The 15534-nt window shown below is 61.5% G+C and overlaps 3 protein-coding genes and 1 non-coding gene across 4 annotated transcripts; 1 reads left to right on the top strand and 3 right to left on the bottom strand.

Annotated features, from left to right (window-relative positions):
- Positions 1-394: 394 nt before the first annotated feature.
- LOC122161832 (sulfotransferase 2B1-like) lies at positions 395-2596 on the top strand. Its single transcript, XM_042821521.1, has 6 exons — positions 395-551; positions 1317-1525; positions 1639-1765; positions 1839-1933; positions 2016-2196; positions 2272-2596. The coding sequence occupies exons 1-6, from the start codon at positions 413-415 to the stop codon at positions 2385-2387; spliced, it is 867 nt and encodes a 288-aa protein (XP_042677455.1). The 5' UTR covers positions 395-412; the 3' UTR covers positions 2388-2596.
- Positions 2597-4008: 1412 nt separating this feature from the next.
- Positions 4009-8558, bottom strand: CPNE7 (copine 7). The gene is made up of 15 exons (XM_042821468.1): positions 8334-8558; positions 6930-7112; positions 6785-6859; positions 6598-6672; positions 6351-6434; positions 6190-6279; positions 6002-6100; positions 5683-5769; positions 5540-5599; positions 5302-5435; positions 5135-5189; positions 4992-5043; positions 4771-4904; positions 4453-4689; positions 4009-4357 (listed from the first exon to the last, which is right to left on the bottom strand). Exons 1-15 carry the CDS (start codon positions 8556-8558, stop codon positions 4220-4222), a joined length of 1728 nt encoding a protein of 575 aa, XP_042677402.1. The 3' UTR covers positions 4009-4219.
- Positions 8559-10869: 2311 nt separating this feature from the next.
- RPL13 (ribosomal protein L13) lies at positions 10870-14927 on the bottom strand. The gene is made up of 6 exons (XM_042821261.1): positions 14872-14927; positions 14509-14624; positions 14025-14166; positions 13136-13309; positions 11574-11630; positions 10870-11071 (listed from the first exon to the last, which is right to left on the bottom strand). Exons 2-6 carry the CDS (start codon positions 14610-14612, stop codon positions 10913-10915), a joined length of 636 nt encoding a protein of 211 aa, XP_042677195.1. The 5' UTR covers positions 14613-14624; positions 14872-14927; the 3' UTR covers positions 10870-10912.
- Positions 14313-14394, bottom strand: LOC122162029. The gene has a single exon (XR_006169394.1). It is a non-coding gene; the product is annotated as a small nucleolar RNA MBII-202 (small nucleolar RNA).
- Positions 14928-15534: the final 607 nt, after the last annotated feature.

Below are 15534 nucleotides of genomic sequence, written 5' to 3'. Positions count from 1 at the left end.
AAAACCCCTCTGCAGCACAGTGAGCACAGCCATAGGGCACCAAGGCCTCCACCATATGGAGCGTGGCATGGGACTGGCACCCCACAGCACGGGAATCACCTATGAGGCCAGCGAAGCTTTCGAGTTCTCCAACCCCTTGGGGGCTCGCAGCCCCCCGGCGCTCCTCACATCCCCCATGGGCTCAGCCATATTCTCCCCATGGTGGCCCCATCCCCGGCCGACCCCACAGCCCCATCCCTGCAGCCGCACTCCCCTCATGCCGGCCCCGCGCAGCCGCTCTCGGCCCCCTGCCAGGAATGTGTCGGGGGGCGGGTGAGGGGGGGAGTCCAACCCACGCCCTCTGCCTGCCTCTCAGGCTTCCTCTTCTGCAGTTATTTAAAGGCTGTCCCATCACATCTGGCACAGCGGGGCCATGGAGCGCCTGGAGGTAACGGAGACCTTCGCCGGCATTGCGCTGCCCGGTCACCTCCACACCTCAGAGTCCCTGCAGTTTGCCACCAACTTCCTCTTCCGTGACACCGACGTGGTCATCGTCACCTACCCCAAGTCAGGTAAGTGGCACTGGGTGGGGAGGGGACAGGGATGGGATGGGATGGAACGGAGGTCTCTGGCACTCAGCCATCGCTGCCAATGGGCCCCGGCACTGCCTGCGTGGCCAGGAGCTGGGCCAGCCCTGCGCAATCGCCATCCCCTCCCAGCACAGCCCCACAGCCGGAGGTCCTGGCCCCACCACCACGCAGGATGGGATGGCCACCCCACACCCTCCTCTGCTGCAGCCCTGTCCCAGCCACATCCCCACCCCCAGCCCGGAGCAATGGGTGGGGGCTCAAAGGGGCAGTGCTGCTGTACTGCGCTGCCTGTCCAGCTGCGCCCCGTGCCACGTAGCACCATGCTGTGCTGTTGCACATGGTGCCCTGCTGCGCTGATCTGTGCCGTGCTGCACTGCAAAGTGTGCCAAGTGACACTGCTGTGCTGAGCCATGCAGTGATAAATCAAGCCACGCAGTGCTGTATCACGCTGTGCCATAGCAGGCTGTGCCACACCATGCCATCCCAATCTGTTTCATACCATGCTACGCCATACCATGCTGTGCCATACCAAGCTGTGCCATGCCATACCATGCTGTGCCATACCTTGTGATGCCATGCCATATCTTGCTATGCCATGCTGTGCTGTCTCAAGCAATGCCATACCGTGCCACTCTGTGCCATGTTGTTCCGTACCATGCAGTGTCACGCCATGTTGCACCAAGCCGTGCCGTGCCGTGCTGCGGTGCCCCGTGCAGGGTGGGGGTGCCCTGATGGCAACCTCCCCAGGCACCACGTGGATGCAGGAGATCCTGACACTGCTGTACAGCGGTGGGGACGCGCAGCCGGCCAAGACCATCCCCAACTGGGAGCGGGCGCCCTGGCTGGAGCAGATCCACTTCCGCAGCTCGCTGCAGGACACAGCCACACACCGCCTCATCACCAGCCACCTGCCTGCCCGCGTGCTGGGCCCCCGGCTGCAGGACAGCAAGGCCAAGGTGAGGGGTCCCCCAGACAAGGGTCTGTGGGTGCAACCCAATGGCTGTGGGTAAGTCAGCTCACGGGGCAGCTGAGCCTGGGAAAACCTGAGCCCATGTTCCCTCCCCACCAGGTGATCTACGTGGCCAGGAACCCCAAGGATGTGGTGGTCTCCTATTACCACTTCCACCGCCTGGCCAAGTTCCTGCCCGACCCCGTTTCCTTTGACGCCTTCCTCCAGCAGTTCCTGGAGGGCAAAGGTAAGGGCTGGGGAGATGTGGGGGCCACGCTGGGGGCAGCTGTTGGCCCCCGTCACCTGCTTCATCCCTTCAGTGCACTACGGCTCGTGGTTTGAGCATGTCAAGGGCTGGCTGGCCCAGCGGCAGCTCCTCGACATCATCTACATCACCTATGAGGAGCTGCACGAGGTGAGCTCTGCATCCCCGTATCCCCCATCCCCACGTCCTCCATCCATGTCTCCCATCCCTCCATCTCACCTGCCGTGCCCAGGACCTGCGTGGCACAGCGCAGCGCCTCAGCGCCTTCCTGGGCGTTACGCTGGAGCCGCAGACGCTGCTGGCGCTGGAGCAGCACTGCAGCTTCGCAGCCATGCGGGACAACGCCATGGCCAACTACACCCTGATCCCCCGCGAGATCATGGACCACAGCCAGGGCCGCTTCATGCGCAAAGGTGAGGGGGGCACGGGGCAGGGCCGTGGGCACAGCGGTGCCCCTCGAGCGCGGTGCCAGCGCTGCCCTCCTGCAGGCGTGGTGGGCGACTGGCGCTCCCACTTCTCACCGCCGCAAAACGCCCTCTTTGACCGCGTGTACCACGAGGAGATGCACGACAGCGAGCTGAGCGCCCACTGGGCCATGGCGTGAGGGACGGGCAGCCTGCACAGCACACAGAGCATGTCCCTGGGATGGGGAGCAGCGGCTCCGTGCTCCGTGGCGGGGAGGCTCCCGGCTGAGTGCCGCCGCCATCCCCGAGGCTGCCATCCCCCGGTGGCCGTGACCCCCGACCCCTCACTTCCTGCAGCGCGGTGGGGAACGTGGCCCCGCTTGGGAAAGAATAAATATTTATTGTCATTCCCAGGCCGGCACTGTGTTCCCAGGGCGGAGGCTGTGCTCTGGCGCCGGGAAGTGCCGGCGTTATCGGGGTGGGGGCCCATCATCCCAGGGCACTGTCCGGGTGTGGCTGTGGGAGGATGGCCGGGACATCCTATAGCACGACTGCAGAACCCCATCCCAGCACATTCCCGCATCTCCTGCACTGCCCTGGTGCCCTGTGGCACCGCCTGCCCCATTCCTGGCTGCACTGCCAGCAGCGGCCTTACAAAGAGATCATTGAGAGATAATTAACCCCATCAACTAAACATCAACTAGTGGCAGCGCACACCCCACACAAACACAGGGGGACACACAGCCCTGGGGAGGGGTCTCAGCCCCCCTGCCTGCACCAATGGCCGAACACAGCCGCAGCCCCAGTGGGTTTCTATGGCAACATCTGTTATCTGGCTTAATTGGGATGAATCAGGCGCTATAAATACGATGGATTGGACACCGTGCTCTGCCCATGGCCGGTAGCATCCCCACACCTAACAGTGCAGCTCTGGGACAGGGACACGGCCACAGCACGCAGGCATGGCTGCAAGGACAAACCCTGTGCCAGCACCCTGCCAGGGGAGAGCACATCCCCAGTGGGGACACATAGAGCAGGGCTTGGGGCGCACAGCAGTGGCACTGTGCATGGAACAGGGCATGCAGCACATGGCATGTGGCACACAGCACACGGCACATCACACACGGCACAAAGCACGTGACGTACAGCACATGGCACACAGTGCATGGCAAATTGCACATGGCAGGCAGCACGCTGCTGATGGCAAGTAGCGCAGGGCAAATAGCACATCAGCACAGTGCATGGCACACAGCAGCACTCAGCAGGCAGCCCGTGGCATGGCACAAGGCCCAGCACACAGCACATGGCATGGCATGCAGCACGTGGCACCTTGGCATGCACAAGGCACACAACATGGCACACGGCACAGCACCAAGAAGGTCCAGCACGGCACATGGCACGTGGCACATGGCACAGGCATCGTGCAGGAGGGCATCTTTCCCTGCCTCCATGCCCTGGATTTCTGTGCTGCCGAGGCCGCACGGTGGGGCAGCAGCGGCACAACTTGAAAGCAAAAAAGTACAGCAGCTACAAAGTGCTGCTGCCTCTCATTCAGCGGCTGGTGGCTTTCAAGTGACAAATCCCTGCTAATGAGAGACGTGGCCAGGTGCCGGGCAGCTGGGAGCCGCTTTCAGCTTTTGTTCCCTTCCATTGCTGCCTTCCTGCTGCAGAATGGGGCTGTGCCCACGGGTAGGGCACCAGAGTGGAGCTGTGGGCTGCATCCCCCCGTCCCCACACCCCACAGAGTGCCCATGGTTGGGGATTCTGTGTGACGCAGCAGCACTCCATGGGTCCCCGTGCCCAGAGAGCAGATAGCAGAGGGAAAGGGCAGCTTGCTTTATTGGCCCAAGGATGGGTTTGTCATGCAGCCTCAAAACAACAAGGAGACAGACAAGCACGGAGCACAGGGACCACGGGGACAGCAGGGGATGGAGTGGGGACACGGGGAGCTGGGGACTCAGCCACCTCCAAATAATGTGGCACAGCATCCCGCAGCAACACTGGGGCCGTCCCCATCTCCATACAGGCACACTCACTGGGGCGAGCCCAGGCTGGAGTCGGGGGTGTGGGGCTGGGGGCAGCGCGGGGGGAAGGCCTTGTAGCTGTAGTACTCCACCACCTGTTTGGGCACCTCGGCCAGCACGCACTTGGCCAGCGCCGTCGGGGACGCCTGTGGGACGGGGTGGGATGGGTGAGCTGGGGGTCGGTGGCACCCAACACAGGGGGCACAGGGTAGGGGACAGGAGGGCTGGAGGACCCACTCACGTTCTTGAAGTCACGGAAGGGGACGAACTGGACGATGTCACGCAGCACGGGCTCACCCCGGGGGGAGCGCAGGACGCCGTCGTCACCGTCCAGGATCTGCATGTCGGTGAAGTCGGCGTTGCCCACCCCCACGATGATGATGGACATGGGCAGGTAGGAGGCGCGGACGATGGCCTCCCTCGTGTCCGCCATGTCCGTCACCACGCCATCCGTCAGGATCAGCAGGATGAAGTATTGCTGGGGACAAAGGGACATCAGGGACACCCCCTGTGCCATGCACACCATGCACACGGGGGGAATGTGCACAGGAGGCCGTACCGATGCCTCCTTGGTGCGCTCCTCGTCAGCTGCCACGCGGGCCACCTTGGAGATGATGGGGGCCACGTTGGTGGGGCCATACAGCTGGATTTTGGGCAGGCAGCTCTGGTAGGACTCCACCACACCCTGAATGCCTGTGGGGGTGCGGGGTGAGGGGGTGCCAGCACGGCTGGGGGGTGTGGGGATGGCACTGGGCACCAGCGCAATGGAGCTCCGCTCACCCTCACACTCGTCGTTGTCAGGATTAAAGTTGATGGCGAAGTCATGGGAGACCTTAGAGGGCAGAGGGGCAAAGGCAGCTGGGGGCAGCAGGATGGGCACATCCCAGGGGTCCCAGTGCATCCCAGGGGCCCCAGCCCCATACCTCGTACTTGGGGGGGATCCTCGCACCAAAGCCCAGAGCGGAGAACTTCTTATCACTGCAAGGGAAGGGATGTGTAGAGCCCCAGCCAGCACTGAGAGGTGCCACCTGAGTGTCCTGGCCCCACGGTGACCATCGCTGCAGCGTCCCAGCCCTGGGGAGCCCCCAACCTGTCATAGTCCTGGCAGATCTCGCCCACCGCCACAAGCGCCTTGAGGTACTCGTTGGGCTGGTAGGGGTTGATGTAGTGCAGGGAGCAGCTGTTGCGGGGATCCCCGTTGGAGGCCGTGAAGTCGATGGCCACCTGGTGTGAGGGGTGTCGGTGAGGTCCCCGGTGCCCCTGGGGCAGCCCTGAGCATCTGCCCCAGCACCGTGATGCGGCCTCAGCCCTGATGGAGAGGAGCTCACCGTGAAGTGGATCTGGCAGCCGCCCATGATGTAGTCCAGGAAGGAGTAGACCCTGTGGATCTGTCAGTCCGACCCACGTCAGCCACTGATGTCCCAGCAGCAGCTTGGCACAGCACGGCTCAGCACGACTTGTGAGCACTCACCTTCAGGTCCAGCAGCACCACGACCCCCGAGTTCTTGTAGTTGCGCTTCTTGATTTTGTACTTGGGGTTCATGCACTCCCACTGCACCTGCAGCATGCGGCACCCGCGCTGCCCGGGTTCGGCCCCACAGCCCCCAGCCCCATTGTGCTGCGGCCCCCCAGCCCCCAGCCCCATACCCCCGCACAGGCAGATGGCTGCAGTCCCATCTATCCCTTCCCCAAAGAGAAACCAGTGGAGAATCGGGGAGGAGCCTCCTGGAACAGGGCCTGACGGCAGGCTGTGCGCCCCAGCCCTGCTGGCCACGTCCCCATGTCCCCACCTTGTTCTCCCCCATTGCCTTCTGCATCTCCTCGAAGGTGGTGAAGAACTCGCCAATGAAGTCGTGCTTTCCTCGTGAGTCGTAGTCCCACACGACGCACTGCAGGGACGCAGGTCAGCGCTGCCCAGCTGCGTGCCCCCATCACCCCCACACCCACCCGGGGACGGGGTCCCATCACCCTTCCTCACCCTCAGCTTCCTCTTCTCCTCACAGCTGCAGAGGGAGTTCAGAGAGACCTTGAAGGGCTCCCAGATGGGGCTCAGGTTGTTCTTCACCACCTGGGGGCAGGAGGGCTCATCAAGGCCAGGCACCTATAGGGCGGCCACGGGATGGAGCCAGCCAGCCTCACCTCAGTGCGGTACACCAGCTGCTCACTGCTGTCATCGTCGATGCGGTAGATCTCCAGGAAGGGGTCAGACTTGCTGAAAAGGTCCTGAAAAAGAGAGGATGGGGCCAGGCGGAGCGGAGGACTTTATCCATCCCATCCATTTATCCAACGCATCCCATCCGTTCCATCTCAACCCATCCAACCAGTCCTGTCTCATCCATCCCATCTCATCTCACCCAGCCCATCCCATCCTCTCCGCTCTGCTCACCTTGTCATCCAGCTTCTTGGCCCTAAAAGCCAGCTCCACGTAGCCGTTGTTCCCCGAGATCTCCTCAGAGATGACCTGCCAGGACACCCAACCACGGGGAGCTCGGTGTTATTCCCCTGCCATCCTTCCCTCCCCATCCCACGTCCCATTTTGGTGTCACCACGCAACCCAGCCCAGCATCACTCACCGTGATGGTGGATTTCCCCGCAAACTTCCCATATTTGAGGAACAGCGGCTTCGTCACCCGTTTCTGTGCCACAATCTGCCAAACAGGACGGGCTCAGTGCGGGCACAGCTTGCAGGTGATGGGGACCAGCACGGCAGGGGCTCACCTGCCCCACGGTGCACTCCATGCCCCCCAGGAAATCATCATCGTGTGTGCCCACGCCGGCCTGCCCGTGGCTGTCGTACACCTCAAAGCGCAGCTTCTGCACCTCCTCAAAGTAGTAATCCACCGTGAAGATCTTGGCAAAGACGGGGTTCAGGTTGCTCTTGATGACCTCGCTGCGGTCCACCTGCAGGGCACAGGGTCACAGCAGCCTGGCGCCAGCGTTTGGGACCCAGCGTGGCGAGGAAGAGACTGCATTAGCTCCTCAAACAGTTCTGCAGAACCTCCAGAAAGCACTTCTAATAAGCTGGGATTTGCTCAGTAGAGGCAATTATGGTCCACTCTCCTATCAGTGAAATTCAGCCTTCAATTGGCTCAAGTGCCTGGTGCTGGGGCTGTGAGGCACCAGACTGGAGGCAGCGCAGGGCTGGAGCCATGCAGGGGAAGCTGCCTGGAGCGGGGGGAATGGGCACAGGGACTGCAGGAACGCAGGGACAGAGGGATGCAGTGGCACAGGGATGCAGGAACATGGGGACATGGGGATATGGACAAGGTGACACAAGGATGTAGGGTCAAAGGAGCACAGGGATGCAGGAACAAGGGATGCAGGGACACCATGCAGCTGCTGGACAGACCATTAATTTGTGCACAAGCGTTTCTCTGCTCACACTGATCCTAAAGCTAAAGCAGCACCACACCCGATATGGGAGTAAGGGGTGTCCCTGAGGGCCAGCACTGGTCCTGGGCACTGCACCCTCCAGGGCAAACCCCATATCAGTGGGGCTGCAGCCACGGGGATGCTTGTGCTCTGGAACACATTTTGTCCTGGGCTGGTTGGACCCAGAGAGCTGCCAGTGGGAGAGGGGCTGGGCACAGGACAAAGCTGCACCAGAGGGGCCACATTTTGCACGAAGGGATGCATCCCATTGAGGGTCCCCCTCTACTTGCTTTGGCTTCGGCTCACAGAGTCAATTATGTGCAGGGGGATTGAATGCTAAATCTGCTGGCTCAGCAGCACTGATTAGTGAGCGTGAAGCCACTGGAGCCAGCCAGGAGCTGTGCTGGGAAGCAGCCACAGGAAGGAACCAAGCACCTCATGACCCACTGGGACCCACACAGTGTGGGCACCCTGTTCTTGGGTGCTGCCAGAGCTGCTGAGCTCCAGGAGGTTTGCTCCAAGCCAAAGCCCCACCTTGTCCCCACGCACCCCCCAAGCACCCCGCAGTGCCCTGCCAAGGAGCCGCTCCCCGCACCTTGCTCCCCACGTCCTTCACCCCATCCTGAGCCCTGCACCTTGCACCCAACTCCGCGCCCTGCACCTCTCACCTGGCTCCCATCCCACAGACACCGCACTCGCCTCGGCTCCATCCCTGCCCCAATCCCCATCCCACAGCCCTGCCCTGCCTACCTCCACCCATTGGCCCTGGGACTGCATGAGCAGCAGGACGCAGGGATCCGACTTGTTGAGGGTGTCGCGGTCCAGGAGGTGCCTGCAGCTCACCCTCAGTTCCACCTTGGAGAGGACGGCCAGCGATGCCTGCGAGGACGGCTCAGGCGCTTCGCCCATGGTGGCTGCAGCACGGGGGGCGGCCGGACGCGATGGGGGGCAGGCGGCTCCGTGGGACAGAGGCATGTGGGGTAGCGGGTGGCCCTACAGCCTCGCTGTCAGTGCACGGGGCAGCTGCTTGTCATGCCCGGGGCACGAGGCCCCGCAGTGCTGGGTGTCGGGATGGAGCCTGGGTGCCGGTGGGTGCTGATGGGGGCTTGGCAGCTCCCAGGACAGGGTGGGGTTGGGGAGCCCACGGACTCTCTTTGAGATGAGCTGGTTCTGGCGGTCCTGCGAAACCCTGCGAGGTGTCAGGACACCACGGGGTGAGGCAGAGTTGGCTGCATTTAACTGTCACCATGCAGAACTGGTGGCACGCTGGGGTGATGGGGGAATTCTGCCCCGCTGGGGAAACAGAGCCACCCTCCACCTGGATGCTGGCAGGGCTCAGCCTGGTGATGCTGCAGCGTCGGCTCTGTCACCCCATCCCCACCCCATCCTCATCCTGTTCTCACTGCATCTCCTCCATCCCCACCCCTGTCCCCATCCCCACTGGCCCAGTTGCAGCACCCAGCCTCTACGCGCTGCACCCATCCCGTGCCAGGAGCCGCTGCCACCCAGCTGAAGTTTCCCCATGAAGTCACGTAGGGCCGTGCCCTGCCCGGCACACCGCTCACATGCCTGGCTCTGCTGGGCACCATCTCCTCCCCAGCATCCCAACACAGCCGCGCGTCCCCCGCTGAAAGGACCCCGGTGCCCCCACCTCACCTTCCCCCCTACCAGTGTGCCGGGGCTCAGTGCGCTGCCGGACGAGGGCTGGGGCCGGTGTGTGCCAGCAGAGCCGCGTGCCAGCCGGAGCTGCGCCGCTGCCACCTCCACACAACTGACTCAAGCTGCAATTCGGGAGCGGAGCCCTAAGAGGGAGACTACAATCTCCGTTAACCACCTCGCTGCCGGCACTGGAGCACGGACCGCCCGCAGGCACCGAGGCTGCCAGGGGGCCCCGGAACAGCCGGCAGCGCCTCTGCGTGTGCCACAGCTTCAGCATCAACCTCAGCCCCCTCTCCTGCCCAGCGCTGCTCTCATCCCACACACCCCATAGTTCATCGCTACTCCCCCCGGGGTGCCCAAGTCCCATCGCCATCCCACATGTCCCCATCCCCCTGCGTTCCCCCCTCTAAGAGCCACCCCTACCGCAGGGACAGACAGAGGTGTCCCAGTGATGCCTGGCCACCAGGTGCCACAGCTCCACGTCCCCATGGTCTGGGCCCCCCCGCACCCCACACATCCCCCTGGCGCTGCAGCTCCATCAGCGCAGCTTTATGAAGGGTGATATAATTAGCCCTTATTCAGAGGGGATTAAAATGCAGGGAGGGCTGACGAGCGGGAGGGCACCGCGGGGCCCTGGGCTGCAGGAGCTAATCCCACACTGCCTGGCAGAAGTAGGCCACCCTTCTTCCTTCCAGCAGCTCAGCACCCTGGGATCACCTGCACCCGAGCGCATCGCCGCCACCATTCCCAAACTTGCCATCACAGCTAATGAATTGAAGGCTCAATCACGCGGCCGGTCAGCCATGCGGCAGCACGGCCCAGAACTGCTTAGCCAGCCCGGGGCTCCCCGGAGCGGGAAGGAGCCCACGGCACCGTGACTGCGCCCGGTCAGCATGAAGGGACACGGCCGGCACAGCCCCCGGGAGCTGGGCAGAGCCCCGGGGTGGCCTTTCTCCAGCGAGGACCGGGCTCGTTATTGCAGGCATGGGGCGCTGCTCTTCAGAAATTCCTTTAAGGCCCAGGGATCGGCACCAGGATCAGAACCGCAGCGAGGAGCATCCAGGCAGACCCGTGTCACCGCGCGGTGCCGGGACGCCGCTCCACCCAGCGGCAGCAGCGGCAGCAGCAGCAAGAACAGCCGCGAGCTGCAGCACGTCCGACCAACGCCCGGAAGCGGAGACCAGCGCCCGAGCGATGCCACGGCCGCACAGCGCTCCGGGCCCTGGAGCCACCTCGGGGCAGCGCGGTGGCAGCTCTCCTTTGCAGCCCCCACCCGGCTGGCGCTGAGCACAGCACGCCCACAACAGCAGAGATGCGATTTCGCACTCACCCCTCCAAGGCAGAGCCAACAGCGCCGTCCAGCCGCACGGCACCGGGCCACGGCTCAGGGATCGCAAAGCTCAAAGTGGGCAGATGAAGGCAACGCTGCGTCCCTGCAGACAAAGCAAACCACCCTACCTGAACAGCGCCGGCACGGGGCGTTCGCTTTCCTTGCTGCTGAGGAAGGCTGCAGTCTGAGCACAGAGCACAAGACTCCCCACGCCCGCACAGCAGCCCAGCACAGGGCCCCACACGGCAGGCAGGGCAGAACACCCCACGCGCCGCCCCACAACACACCACACACCGCTCCGTTTCCATCGTTTTTTATTGACAGTTCTGGGGAGAACAGTTCATTTCTTCTTCTCCACGTCCTGCTCTGCCGCTTCCTTGGCGCGTTTTGCACGGATCCCAAAGAGCCGAGCGTTGGCCCGGGCCATGCGCAGGCTGGCAAAGGCCTTGAAGTTCTTCTCCTCCTCTGAGATAACGCGGGCCTTCTCCCGTTTGAAAACCTAGTGGGGGAGAGAGCCCAGCAGTCACACTGCGCATCACAGGCTGCCAACGAGACGGCGCTGAAGGCTTAACACAATTAATCTCGTTATGTTTCTACCACCGGCTCCAAGATGCTGCTAAGAATGCAAGATCTGTGCAATCCCCAGGCCCTGCCCTTATCATCACTCCACCAGGCACCTCATTTCCACCAGTTTCTCATTTGCCAACGCACGTCAGCGGACGAGCAGAAAACACCAGGAAAAAAACCCCAACACACAAACAAACACAAAACGAAATGTGAGTCAGGTTTGCACAGCATCTTCCAGCGTCAGAGCTCAGCAGCTGAGCTGCTGGGGCTGCCACACGAGGCTGCAGCACAGACACAAAGGGACAGAGGCGCCCCTGCCCGCAGCCCAGCAGACGGGAGGTGCCTGAGGTCGTCACCCACGTCCTCACAGCACCCTTGTGTGGGGAGCTGCTCTGTGACACCCCACGGAGGACAAGATTCAGGGTCACACTTACGTTCCTGATGGGCATAACAGGTCCGGACAGCTGAGTCGCCATCTTGAGTTCCTCAGGCTGCAAAACAAAGAGAGAAAAAAAACCATTTCAGGAACAGAAACGTAGCATCTCTCATCGCAGCGCCTCCATGAAACGAGTGCCTGGTGCACAGCTTTAAGAACACTCAGCCATTCTGAGCGGAGATCTAACAGCAGCAGGAACCAACACAGCACTTCCCTCACCCAGCTGCACTTGGCACGGAGGTGCTGCACCAACAACGTGCACCTTCCTGGCCGTCCATCTGCCCTCCCAGCCAGGCCAGCAGTGGCCTTTCAGGAGTTCCGCCAACTGGAAAAGCATTGCTGCCCCCTGGGCCGTTTTCAGGCTGCCTGCTCAGCAATTCCTTCCACAGCCAATTCCAGCTTCTGGCGTGAGCGGCAGTGGCAGAAATGAATAAATCAGCTATCCGAAGCTTCAAGGAAATAAATTTGAAACACAAACAAGTATCCAAACAAGTATCTTTATCTGCTGATATCAGAAACAGATTGCAGTAGACAACCTGAAAGCTGCGCTGAATGTACTAAGTTACAGGTTTGTGTTGGCAGCCGATTTAAAACTAGAATAGAATCTGTTTGGCAAAGATGCTGTGCGCTGCCCACAGCAATTTGGAAAAAATCCACCTTCTGCACAGGCACCCAAGGCTCAGAAGGAGTTCTGACTTCACAATCCTCACGTCCACACTTCCACCAGTCCCACAAGTCTCACCACAGGGCAGCACCCTGAGTACCAAGCTGCCACAGCAGCACAACATCCACATCCAGCCTGGCTGCATAAGGTGTCAGAGCCCCTTTCCTGCTCTGGAAGCAGCCCAAAGGAGCTCCAGCCCTGCAGGCAGCACTGAGAAAAAGCAGCTCAGGGCAGACAAGACTCTGCACAAGACTGAAGGCAGCTGGAACACGCAGCCTCGCTGCATTACCTGCACCTCCCTGTGGGAAGCGTGCATCTGCAACACTACAGCCAAGAACACGACAAAAGCCGACTCCACTCTGGATCCAGGTGAGATTTTAGTGGAAACCATTTCTGCACACCAACAGCAGCAGCCTTCTGGAGATTCCCTCTCATCCCTCCTTGCACTGAATCACTCGGCTGAGAAGCTCCTTGCCTTCCCACCCCTTCCATACAGTTATCATGGCAGCACAGCAGATGCCTCAGCCAGCCTTTTTGTTCTGACACTTTGGCTTCATGAACTATAATTCAGCAGGCCAAAACAGCAGCTCCACATCCGAGCTGCACCTCCAGCAGCACAACAGCCCCCAGCCCAGAAGCACTGCTGCACTCCTGGCAGCCCCAGCCAGCTGACAGCACAGCCAGCACCAGAGAGCCCAGCTCCACCCATCCCAGCCCTGTGGGCAGTCACCAACTGCATCTGTGCACGGAACCAACACGCCCTCCTCCTCCAGGCCAGTGTTACTACAAGGACTCAAGAACAGCCCGGGCACCAGGAGGACGGGCTGAGGGCCAAACCCCTGCAGAAGTAAGCAGAAATAGGCTCTGTCACACGTTCCTAACAGGCAGGCACTTACAGAGCTGTCTCCTTTCTTAGGTGCAGAAGGCTTCCTTGGGAAGAGGATAAGCTTGGAGCGATACTCCTTCAGCCGCTGCACGTTGGCCTGCAGGGACTCTGTAGATTTGTTTCTTCGCCTGGGATCCACGGAGATCCCAATGGTCCGAGCGAACCTTTTGTTAATGCCAGCCAGCTAAAGAGAGAGCACAGAGGCAGCAGTCAGCACCGTGCTGCTGCGGGTCCAGCACAGAGCAGATCAAGAGGCAGGGCACCCTTCAACAGCACCACACAGATGCATTTCCTGAGCAGTGATGAGCGGGGTGTTCAGGCTCTGGTACACACCATATGAAGTTATGGAATGAGGAATCTGGTTTGAAAAGTACAGCCTTACTGCTCTGATGCACTGATCTCACTGCTGCATTTTTATGAGGTTCTGAACAGGACACGAGGGGAGGCTGTGGACGCCGGCTGCCAGCAGTGCCCAACGCTTCCTGCTGCAACCCAACACCAGCAGCTCCCCGGAGCACCAGGGCTGGGAGCACAGGACACATTTTAAAGCAAGGTGAGGGTGCTGGAGACCTTAAGGTGATCGCAAGCTGCTTATTACACAGCTTTTATTTGAAGTGAAGGTGAGGAGCCTCAATTCAAGCTCTGCCCAAATCTGATTTTAAACAAACCGTAGTACCTGACAGCCCAACCACAGACACAGCGATATTTACTCTTCAAACCAACCTTTCACTGACATAACCACTCCTTCCCCATCCCACAGCTGCAGAGGCACGCAGATGCTGACATTGCAGCACAGTGCTGAACTCAACTATCATTCATACGGAAAACAACAGAGCAGGACAACCCAACTCGAGATCAGCAGCGAGTTTTATCAGCGAGGATGGGCTCTCTATACTTACTTTAAGCTCTTCTAGGCTGAAGCCTCTGCCAGCACGAACTTTTTTGTGGTATCTGACAGTCGGGCACCTCACTATGGGCCGGATGGGCCCAGCCACGGGGCGAGGCGCGATGCGACGAGCCTTTGCCTGGCGAGCCTTCCTCCTGCAGCGCGGGGAACAGCGGTCAGAAAGAGGTATGGCTGCCAGAGACAGCGCTCAGCTCACTGTGCTCCCCAGCAGGGCAGCGCCTGCCACGTGGGGTTCGCCCGAAAACAACCGGGACACAGAGCGAGGACGAGCGTCGGCACTGCAGAGCCGCCGCAGCCATCAGATAGACAAGGGTTCAAGGGAATCATCAATGCAGTACAGCGATTCCGGAGACTTCTCATCACCTGACTGCGGCCGGACCAACCCCCGAGGGCCCCGTCCCGGCTGTGCGCCCCGCGGTGACACCGGCGCCCTCCCGAGCAGCGCTGCAGGCCGCGCGCGGCCCGGCGGCACTCACCTGCGGATCTTGCGGGCGGGCTGGTTGAACCACGTGGCCACTCGTCGTTGCCAGTCCTTATGGAAGTGCGGCTTCAGGATCATGCCATTGCGGCTGGGCGCCATGGCTGCTCGGGCCTGCGGACACGGGCAGGGCTAGAGGCGGCCGCCGGGGCTGCAGGGTCCCGGTACTCGAGAAGGCCCGGTGCAGGCCGAGCCCGAGCCCCAGTCCCCGTCAGAGCCGCCCTCGGGGCCCAGCCCCAGCCCCCCGGGACCGGCGCGGGGCTCCGAGCGGCCTCCGAGCGCTGCCGGACCCGGCGCAGCTCTCGGCGGGCGGATGGCAGCGGATGGAGCCCACCCCAACCGCGGCAGAGCCGCCACTCACCTCCCGCCACGGAAAATGGCCGACCGGAAAAGGAAGCGGCGGCGCGGCGCACGCCGGAAGTGTGGTGGCAATGGCCAATAGGAAGGGCCGTACGTACGGCCCAATGAGAAGGACGGTTCCGGAAACATCTGGAAGCGGCTTCACCGCACCCAAAATAAAGATGGCGTCGAATTTAAAGAGCCCGTACCCCACGCTGGCGAGCAGGCAGCGGGCTCGGCGCTCCTTCCCCGGCTCCCGCAGGGATGCAGGCACGCTGCTGGTTGCCTCCTTGCTACCCTCTACCACAGCCCCATCTCGAACATGCTCGAAGCAGCACCCGTGCAGCAGTGGGACCGAGGTCAGGGAGCACCGGACCTTTGCAGAGGTTGGATCCTGCTGCAGCCTCAGGCTGGGAAGGCAGCGTACCGCTAGATGGCACGGGGAGCACTGCATCCCCTGCACCCCCTGCACCCCCAGCAGGGGCGAGGCTGTGCCAGCAGCACAGCAGCAGCAGCACAGTCACAGACTTGAATCCTCGTGTCAAAAGGTTTATTGAGGCAGCTCGGAATTCAGCCATCCTGTTTGACAAACAAATCAAAACATTTTCCACCTGTTGCGAGACAAACAAATTGAGAGAATGAACCACCTGTAAGGAAACAAAGAGGTCTGAAAGAAAAGAAAAAA

The sequence above is a fragment of the Centrocercus urophasianus genome, unplaced genomic scaffold (genome assembly GCF_019232065.1).
Source record: "Centrocercus urophasianus isolate 14NV4802_14NV808 unplaced genomic scaffold, USGS_Curo_1.0 seq_2, whole genome shotgun sequence".
NCBI lineage: Eukaryota > Metazoa > Chordata > Aves > Galliformes > Phasianidae > Centrocercus > Centrocercus urophasianus.
Note: the sequence above shows the minus strand (reverse complement) of the source record. Positions and strands in the feature narration are given on the sequence as shown.

Bases quoted from the DNA above. Each gene is read 5' to 3' on its own strand.
- LOC122161832 (XM_042821521.1), top strand. From the start codon at position 413: ATGGAGCGCCTGGAGGTAACGGAGACCTTCGCCGGCATTGCGCTGCCC. The intron at 552-1,316 runs GTAAGTGGCACT...CAACCTCCCCAG, and splicing joins CGTCACCTACCCCAAGTCAG to GCACCACGTGGATGCAGGAG. The intron at 2,197-2,271 runs GTGAGGGGGGCA...GCCCTCCTGCAG, and splicing joins GGGCCGCTTCATGCGCAAAG to GCGTGGTGGGCGACTGGCGC.
- CPNE7 (XM_042821468.1), bottom strand. From the start codon at position 8,558: ATGCCTCTGTCCCACGGAGCCGCCTGCCCCCCATCGCGTCCGGCCGCC. The intron at 5,600-5,682 runs GTGAGTGCTCAC...TCGGACTGACAG, and splicing joins TGGTGCTGCTGGACCTGAAG to ATCCACAGGGTCTACTCCTT. The intron at 4,905-4,991 runs GTGAGCGGAGCT...GCACCCCCACAG, and splicing joins TGACAACGACGAGTGTGAGG to GCATTCAGGGTGTGGTGGAG.
- RPL13 (XM_042821261.1), bottom strand. From the start codon at position 14,612: ATGGCGCCCAGCCGCAATGGCATGATCCTGAAGCCGCACTTCCATAAG. The intron at 13,310-14,024 runs GTAAGTATAGAG...CTCTCTCTTTAG, and splicing joins TCAGCCTAGAAGAGCTTAAA to CTGGCTGGCATTAACAAAAG. The intron at 11,631-13,135 runs GTAAGTGCCTGC...TTTGTTTTGCAG, and splicing joins CTAAGAAAGGAGACAGCTCT to CCTGAGGAACTCAAGATGGC.